This window comes from Lipotes vexillifer, unplaced genomic scaffold (genome assembly GCF_000442215.2).
Source record: "Lipotes vexillifer unplaced genomic scaffold, Lipotes_vexillifer_v1.1 scaffold1223, whole genome shotgun sequence".
In the NCBI taxonomy this organism is placed as follows: domain Eukaryota; kingdom Metazoa; phylum Chordata; class Mammalia; order Artiodactyla; family Lipotidae; genus Lipotes; species Lipotes vexillifer.
In genome coordinates this window covers 202,508-211,126 of record NW_006795957.1, presented here as the reverse complement: position 1 = coordinate 211,126, position 8,619 = coordinate 202,508, and the positions used below count along the sequence as shown (strand labels likewise).

Genomic DNA, 8,619 nt, shown 5'->3' with positions numbered 1-8,619 from the left:
GGGGCGGGCGCGCTTGTGCGGTTGCCACGGCAACCAGCAGAGGGCGGCCTAGCTTAACGGTCGGGAATGCAGTACTTTCCCGGGAGGAAGGGAAAGACTCGCGCACGCGCTCTGGGGGCTCGGGAAGCGGGCACTCTTCCGGAACAGTTGAGAAACCTCGCCTCAGACCGGCTCCTACGCAGGCGCAGAAGCCCACCTCGCGCCCCGCCTCTTCCCCCTTGCGCAGGCGCACAAAGCCACTCTGGCAACCTCCGCCGCGGCCGCGCGCACCCTTCACCGCGCTGGCTTTGTCTCGTGCAACCTTCTTAGGCCCTCCGCAAGATCAGCCCTTCTTTTCCTCCCTTTTCCCCATCTGGAGAGCCAGGTTCCGAGAGCCTGGACCCTGCCCCTTCTCCGTTTCCCTTCCCCTGACCCACCTCTCCTCTGTCCTCCCTCCCTTTTCGGTTCCCGGAGCCGGAAGGAGCCGAAGTGCCGACGGAAAAAGTCGAAGCTATCTCCCGTGAGTGAAGCCTTCCCGAAGCGGTGGCGGAAGGAGCCGAACTTCTCCGAGAGGGGAGGAGGGTGCTCCTGTAATCTCCGGAAAGAGCCGAAGTTTGGAAACGAGCTTAATCTCTGGCTGGGTCTGAGGGCGAGCTCCGGAAGCCTTCGGAAAGTAACGAAGTCCGGGACGGTTAGGATTGTCGGAAGTAGCCGATTGCTTGGACAGGGCCGGCGGAGAAGAGCGGGGAGAATCTGCGCAAGCAAAGACTGGGACAGTTTCAATTTTCGGAAGAAGCCGAATTCTTAGAGGGGGCTGGGTGCAGAGGAACGCGAGGATCTACGGAAACATCTGAACGTTGAAGAGCTAATATCCGAAAAGTTACGAAAACCTGGGAAGGCGGCGAAACCCTCGCTTCGGGTGTTTTCGGAAGCAGCCGTAGCCGCTGCTCCCGAGGCTTTCCTCTACGATCCGGAAATAGCCGACGCATTTCGGAGCCAGGCCCGGGGGGGAGGGGCACCTCGCGGGCGCGCAGGCGGGGAGAGGGGCGGAGCCGGGGTGGAGCGGGCGGCCCGGGCTTGATTAGGTAGGAGGCGGTGGAGCGCCGGCGGAGGCCGGAAGTAGCCGAAGCAAGCGGCGGAAGTAGCCGAAGCGGCCGGAGCGGGCGCGCGGCAAGGCGAGGCGAGAGCTCCACAGGGCCCTACGCGGCCGCCTCAGCATGTCGGACTTCGACGAGTTCGAGCGGCAGCTCAACGAGAATAAGCAAGGTGAGGGCGCCGGGGGTGCGGGACGGCGGGCGGGGCGACTCTTGGCTTCCCTCCGTGTCCCCCGCCATTTTCCTCCTTGCTTCCCCCTCCTCTCAGGGCCGCGCGGCGCCCCCCCCACCAAGTCCCGCGGCGCGCGCCTCGCTCACGTGACCTCCCGGCGTGCCCCCCCGCCATTTTCCTCCTTGCTCCCCCCTCCTCTCAGGGCCGCGCGGCGCCCCCCCCACCAAGTCCCGCGGCGCGCGCCTCGCTCACGTGACCTCCCGGCGTGCCGCCGCGCAGGAGGGGAGGGAGCGGCGAGCGCAGGCCCGGACGCATGCGCTCCTTTTTCCGAGCCCCACGTGGTCCCCGGCACGCGCGGCGGGCTTGCCGGGTGTCCCCTCGCGGACTTAGGTTTTTTTAATCTGGAAAGGAGATTATATAGATTTGGTCTCGCAACTCCTCCTTTTCTACCGCTGCTTTGGCACTTCCGCTTCCGGCCGGGCCCGCGGCCTGGGTCTCCACGCCCCCTTTGTTCCAAAATGGCCGTTGTGGGCCCCCCTTCACGTGGGCACGGGCCGAGCCGCGCGGGGGGGCGCTTGTAGCACCGCCGCCCTTTGCGCCTAGTCCTGCGGACCGGCCGCCAGTGTCACGCCGGGCCGCTGCCGTGGGGCGCCAGGGTCGGCGCTTGTGGAAGAGGCCGCATTGTGCGTGCTCTGTGTTCCTCTCGCACGCTTGTACCCCTTCCTCGGGGCTCTGGCTCTTCCGGCGATCACAGTGCGGAATGTTTGCGTCCCATCGCTCCCTAGCTAGAGAGGCAAATCCCACGTCCTGTAGGATCGCAGCTCGGGACACCTAGACTCAGCCTCGTAAATCTCAGCGTGGAGGGGAGGAGACTGAGGCTGAGCGAATAGGGGGACCTGGTTCAGTCGGGGGGGTGGGAGGCACGTCCCCCTCGGGTGACGCCGAGTCCAAGCACGGGGCCGTGCTAATGCTGATTACTTTGGGGGGCCCCTAGAATGTTAGCACTGAGAGAAGCGTTAGATAACACTTTTTTTTTGTCGTCTTATTCCGATTTGAGAGTGAGGAAGCTAGGCCGAGGGAAGGTGGTAGGCTTGAGGCTTAAGCTACCTGTGTTCGGAGGGCCCCATGGGGCGCTGGGATTCCCCTTTCGGCCCAGCCTAGAGTGGGGTAGGGGGTGGCTGGGTTAGGAGACAAGAAGTCACGTTTCGGGGTGCCCACGGGGTGTCTGTAAGTGCATGATGTACCGTTTAACAGTACAGGCTTTGGAGGTGAGCAGACCTGGGTTTTAGTACCTACTTCATTGCTCAGTAGCTGTGTGCATATTTTTTTGGTGTGTGTAGGGTGACCTTTTTTGTTTGTTTTTGTCGTTGAGATGTTGGAATAAACAGGGATGATAAGAATGATAGTTGCAGGTAAACTTTGAGCATGTGTCAGGCACTTTGCTAAGCTCTTTTGCACAGTTTTTCTAAGTGGATCTTGCAACAGCCCTATGAGGCTGAAGTGATTTCCTGCTCTTTGCAGAGGAGGAAACAGGCTCAGAAAGTAAAAACTTTCCCACGTTTCAGCTGATCAGAGGCAGAGCTGAGATTAAATGGGGCAACATATGTAAAGTGTGTGGCATGGGGGCTGGCATACGTTAAGTGCCCGACTAGTGATATTTTTTATTGTGAAATAATTCCTAGTGTAATTTCTTACTTAGGGAGGAAGTACAGAGGCAGGTTTTCAGCTCACTCAGAGATGCTGTTAGAGATGGGGAAGGGCAAGGAAAGTTGCTTTCCAAACGTCTTTCTGCCAGGTTCCACACCTGGTGGTAAGCATGAGTCTCATTTAAAGAAGAGAAAAATGAGGTTTAAAGGTTTGGTTGCTGTTGCATGGTTTTATGCAAAAAAGCTGAAACCGATCCTGAGTCTGCCTGGCTGCAAAGCCATGTTCCGCTAGGCTGGACAGCCAAGTGGAACTGATGGAGCCTTCTTTGGGGCACTTGCAGGTGTGCTGCCTGCTTTCTTCCTGGGTGTTCTCACTGGTACTGGGGGGCCATGCACCAACCCGGGGCATGTCCCTTGGGTTGGTGGAGTTGTTCCCACAACAAGGTGGCCACAGCATTTTGAGCAACCGTAGCTCCCTTTTCTGTTCTGATCTGTGCTGTATCAGTGGGTGTGTGTGTTGGGGGGGGGGTGTGTTACTCTTGTCTCAAGGGGAAGCTTTGCCCATGTGTTGCTCTGCCCATGGGTCTCTGTGCCTGTGGGTCTTTGTCTCTGCGGTCCCGCTTCCTCCAAGTGTCAGTCTGCGTCTCCAGGGAATTAATTTCCTTTTCTGTGTCCCAGGCACCCAGCAGGTGCCACTGCTTCCTCTGTGTTCGTCGCTTTCCCTGCTTGTCTGTTTTAGAGCCTAAGCCACAGGAAAGGGTCTTCTGCTTACAACCTGCCCATCTCACAAGTGTGGAGCCAGAGGCCCAAAGCCTCTGGCCAGGGCTCCTCCCCGGGCCCAGTGCCGTGACTCTGCTTGCCTCTGGCTTCACACTGCTTGCCCATTCCCTCCTGTCCCCTCCAGGTGCCAGTTTTCAATTTATTTTTTATGTTTAGTCTTTTTATCTTCAAGGAGGCAATCCCACTGTCGTTAGTGGTTCCAGTGTTTTAGGAGTATTGTCCGCTGCTTAGCTGCCTTAGCTGACATTTCAGGGTTCACATTCAGGCTTCACCGTTTTCATGCTTTTTGGCTACGGGTAAGTCACATGATCTCCCTGCGCCTTAGGTTTCTTATCTCTTACGTGAGCAAGGCCCCCTCCCCAGTGTTTTCTCAAAGTAACAGTAAGGATTGAGTGCAAGTAAAACTAGCCCAGAATATGGTTTTAGGTGGCATCCCAACGATTGCTACAATGTTTTCTCTTTTTTAAGGTGCAGGTTTATCCTGTTGTAGTGAGGTCCATGGCATTCTCTTATTATCTCCACCCCCCCACACACACACCCGCCTTCCCGTCCCCAGGCACGTGGTAAAGTTAACACGTGTTTGAGAGGTAGTCAAGGATAGTGGAGGAATCAGTGGCATCTTTGAACCGAGGAAATAGAGTACAAACAGCGTGGTGCAGGAGCTGAACCTCCTTCAGAGGGGGAGAGGTCTGCTGGGAGCCGAGGTTTCTGTGCTTTGCTGGCAAGGCTGTGCTCTGTTCCTAGGCGCCGCCGCCAAGGCGAGTGGGGGTAGGTTGAAGGAGCCAAGGGGAGCTCTGGAGAAAGCCTCCGCCCCAGCTCCTGCTGTCCTTGGCTCTGAGGGAGTGTGGGAATGGGGGGTAGTGGGCCGGCACCTCCCCCCCGCCCCCCAGATTCTGAAAGACACGCCTTCCTGGAGGAGGGTATCCTGCATTGTTCAGCCAGTGGGGTGGGGATGGGCTGGGTTTCCCTGCTTCTCAGCGAAGCGGGTCCTGCCTGGCACCTGACCCCGGGGCCTGATGGTGGGGCAGTGGGGGCCAGCTGGTTGAGGAGGTCTCCTGAGGGGTTGCTGGGTCCCTTCAGGAAAACATCATTGGGTCTCTTGATTCCCCAGCCTCTAGCCCTGCCCCTCTCAGGGACGACCCTGGGGTCAGGCCCCTCAGCCCTCGAGGGGGACCAGGAGCCAGCCTCCTCTGTCTTCTCTGGCTCCCCAGCTCCTCCTGAGCATCCTCAGGTACCTTACACCCCGGGGGCACTTCCAGGCCCTGTCCCCTCAGGTAACCAGCTCCCGCCCCGGTCCCAAGGGTCTTTGGACTCGTGTGTGGACCCAGGAAGCCTGCTCTCCCTTCCTCCATCAAGCCCCTTCCCCTTGGGGGTGGCCTCCCTGGGGCTGGGGCAAAGCCAGCAGTGCGCGGGTGGGCTGGGCCGCAGCTTCCCTCAGCTCATCCTCTCCCCCGCCTTGCCCAGAGCGTGACAAGGAGAACCGGCACCGGAAGCGCAGCCACAGCCGCTCTCGAAGCCGGGACCGCAAGCGCCGCAGCCGCAGCCGGGACCGGCGCAACCGGGACCAGCGCAGCGCCTCCCGGGACAGGCGGCGCCGAAGGTACCAGGGCGGGGAGCGGGCAGCTGCGTCCTGGGGCTCCGGGGCTCCTCTCCGCGTGGACCTGGGGGAGGCGCTGCTGCTCATCTGTCTGAATCAGTTTCTTCCCCGTTCCTGGGGTTTCCTTCAGTTTCTGGTGGGTCGCTGGTGACAGGGAGCCGCTCTGTCTGTCCCTTGGTGAGGGGCTCCCTTCCCTTCCCGGCCCTCTTGTGCCCACTGTGCGGGTCTCCGGGGTGCCGCCCTGGGAGGGGGACGGCGGTTTCCGCTCTAATGCCTCTTCCCTCCCCAGGCTCCCCTCTGTCCTCTCTGCCCCTTGGGTGAGGAAGGGCGGGATAGGTGGAAGTCCTGCCTCCTCCCACCTCAGTCTCTTCAGCTAGAAAGTGGTCTGTCTGGCCCTTCCTCCCTTCCTCTTGCTTGGGGGTGGGGGGCGTGGGGGAAATGGCAGGGCCGAGGGGGTTTGCCCGCTGCTTGTTCACCTCGGCCCTGCCCCAGCCCTGGACTCAGCGGCCTGGGGGGTTGTGGTGTGTGGGGAAGACGAGGGTCCCCAGTCACCCCTCCCCACACCTTTCCCTCCCACCCCCCAGCAAACCTTTGACCAGAGGCGCTAAAGAGGAGCACGGTGGACTGATGTGAGCTTCTCCTCCTGCCCCTTCCGCCCTGACGTCCGTTCCCTTTGCCTCCTTCCCCGCCGTGCACCCTGCCCTGTCCTCGCCCAGCCCCGGCCCGAGCACTGGGGAGAGCCCACCTGCCTTGCAATAGCACCCTCCCCGGGCCTGGGCACGGCCCTGACCCGGACCCTCTCCCTCCTGGAGAGAGCCGAGCTGGGCGGGGGAGCCGAGGGGAACCTGGGGGGACTTGCAGGCCCACCTTTGGTCAGACTGAGGTCGCCCTGCCCCGCTCTCCCCTCCCCCTCCCCAGTCGTTCCCCCCGCCACGAGAAGAAAAAGAAGGTCCGTAAATATTGGGACGTGCCGCCGCCCGGCTTCGAGCACATCACCCCCATGCAGTACAAGGCCATGCAAGGTAGGCTTCAGCCGCCGCCCCGCACCTACTGGTCCTCTGGCCCCTCACCCTCTCGTGAGCTGGAGTGGTTGTATACTGGGGTGGAAGCAGAGCCTCGGTTTTAGGGGGGTGCCAGATGGGGTTTTCACCCTGGGTTTTCTGGCTTCTGCCTGTTGAAGCCCCTTGATAACAGCCCTTACTGTTGTAGTTGACAGCAGGGATGAAGCTGTCAACAGACCTGGTTTTGCAGAGGCGGTGGTTGCCCATGTCCGGGAGGGCGCTGCTGCTGAGCCGCTCCACGGGCGCCCTGATGTCCTCTAATCCCCGTCTCTTCCTTTTGAAGCTGCCGGTCAGATTCCAGCCACCGCCCTTCTCCCCACCATGACCCCCGACGGTCTGGCTGTGACCCCGACACCGGTGCCCGTGGTCGGTAGCCAGATGACCAGACAGGCCCGGCGCCTCTATGTGGGCAACATCCCCTTCGGCATCACTGAGGTACTGCCTTCCCCCTGCCCTCCCCCTGCCCCTACCTCTCCCTGTCCCCCCCGACCTGTTCCTCCCCTTCCCTCCATTCCGTCCCCCAACCTGCACGGGTGAGACTCTGCTCCTGCAAGACCCCCCGGCCCCCTCCCAGACGGACCGATGGAGTTGAGCCAGCCAGGGGCCGGGCTGGGGGTGGCCCTCTCCCTCCCTCCTTTCCCTCTCCCGTCTCCCTTTCCCAACCTCCTCCAGCAACCCAGAGAGCAGGCACACACGTAATGTACCTACGAATCCACGAATCCGAATCCGTGTGGAGAGAGACAGAGAGGGAGACTCGGACACGCACACATGCACATGCACACGCACACGCACGCTCCCCCTCAGTGTTTCTGACACGCCTCTTGTTCTCTGCCGCCTGTGTCCCCCATCCTCTCCCCACATCCCTCCCATGGTCGCTGTTCTTTTATTTTTGATCGCCCCGACCTCCCCCCACCTTCCCTAACGCTCCTCTCCCCTCCCCCTCTCCCCCACCCCTTCCCGTGACACCCCCTGAGAATCCCGAGATCAAAGAGTTGTTTCCATTTCTCTTTAAAGTGAAATATTGTGGGGCTGAGATCCCTCGTAGCAACAAAAAGTTTGCTACCGTCGTCGAAGGCAAGTAAGGTCCATTCTGACTTTCTCAACCTGCACTTTGCTACATTTGATAAACCAGCCCCCGGACTCCAGGGCCAGATTCCTCCACATCACTCTTTTCTCCTCCCCTCCCGCCCACCCTTCCTCCCCAACCCTCTGCCCTGCGCTCCCCGCCTCCTGCCCTCTTTCCTCCATCCCTTTGCTCCTCTCTCTCTCTCTCTCTCTCTCTCTCTCTCTCTCTGTCTCACTCGGGTTTCCTCTGTGTTCTGCCTGCTGCTGCTTTTCCACTTCCCTGCCATTTCTCTCCTGCTGTCGCCATTGGGTGTTTTTCTCACACGTTCCGTTTCCTTGTTCTGTTTTATGTTTTTTTTTTGCCTCTCCCTGTTGTTTGCCGCATCTTTCTTGAGCAATCTTTCTCTTTCCCCCTGGTTGGGGCCCCGTGGCTCTCTCCGCACCTCCTGTCCCGCCTCCTGGCCCCTGGCTGTTTCCTGCTGCTGCCTCCTCCCCACTTTCTCTGATCTTTCTCCTGCTTTTGTTCCTACTGTTGGTCTCTATGCCCCCACCCATATTCCACTGTTCCCTTCCCTCCCCCCCGCCCCCCATCCCTCTCCCCTTACCCCCAAACCCCTCTGTGTCTCCCTCTCTCACCCTTCCCCTCCTCTCTCCACCTCCCTCTCCTCTTCCCCAAATCCATTGGTCTCTTGTCCCCTCATCAGTTCTCCTCTAGGCAGCCACAGTAAACTTTTCAAAACACAAATCTGGTCACCCTCCACCCTCTAATGCCTTCTTTCTGCTCCTAGGACAAAAACGAAGCTCCTTCACATGGTCTATAAGTGCTAAATATAGTCTGGCCCTGCCTACCTCCCCAGCCTCCTCCTCCATCCAGCCTTCCTTTCTCCTTTGTGCTCTTCAGCTACACTGATTGCAATTTCTCTTGTACCACAGGGCCTTGGCATATACTCTTCCCTATCTGGAAGGCTCTCTCCACCACCCCATCCCCACCCCACCCCCCTTTGCTTAGGTAAGCTCTATTCATCCTTCCTTCCCATCTCAGCTCAAGCTCACTTTTTTAGGAAAGCCTTCCCTGACCAGCCCCCCAACCCCCTTCTTTAGAGTTCTTTTATAGTTATAAATTCATCAGTGTATTTATCTGACTAAATTCTGCTTCCTTAACTGGAGTCTAAGCTGCTTGAGGACAAGGCTTTTTTTTTTTTTTTTTTTTTTTTTTTTCCCCCTT

At 59.4% G+C, this 8,619-nt stretch overlaps 1 protein-coding gene across 2 annotated transcripts in view; it reads left to right on the top strand.

The window, feature by feature from the left end:
• The first annotated feature begins 1,162 nt into the window (after positions 1-1,162).
• U2AF2 (U2 small nuclear RNA auxiliary factor 2) overlaps positions 1,163-8,619 on the top strand; it is a 16,568-nt gene continuing 9,111 nt past the window's right edge. The window contains exons 1-5 of one of the 2 annotated variants that reach the window (XM_007467993.1): positions 1,163-1,245; positions 5,136-5,271; positions 5,853-5,897; positions 6,187-6,290; positions 6,613-6,764. In XM_007467993.1, the coding sequence (XP_007468055.1) occupies positions 1,197-1,245; positions 5,136-5,271; positions 5,853-5,897; positions 6,187-6,290; positions 6,613-6,764 (486 nt within the window). In that variant the 5' untranslated portion in view covers positions 1,163-1,196. The remainder of the gene's footprint in view (positions 1,246-5,135; positions 5,272-5,852; positions 5,898-6,186; positions 6,291-6,612; positions 6,765-8,619) is intronic. The other variant, XM_007467994.1, reaches the window with a different exon arrangement.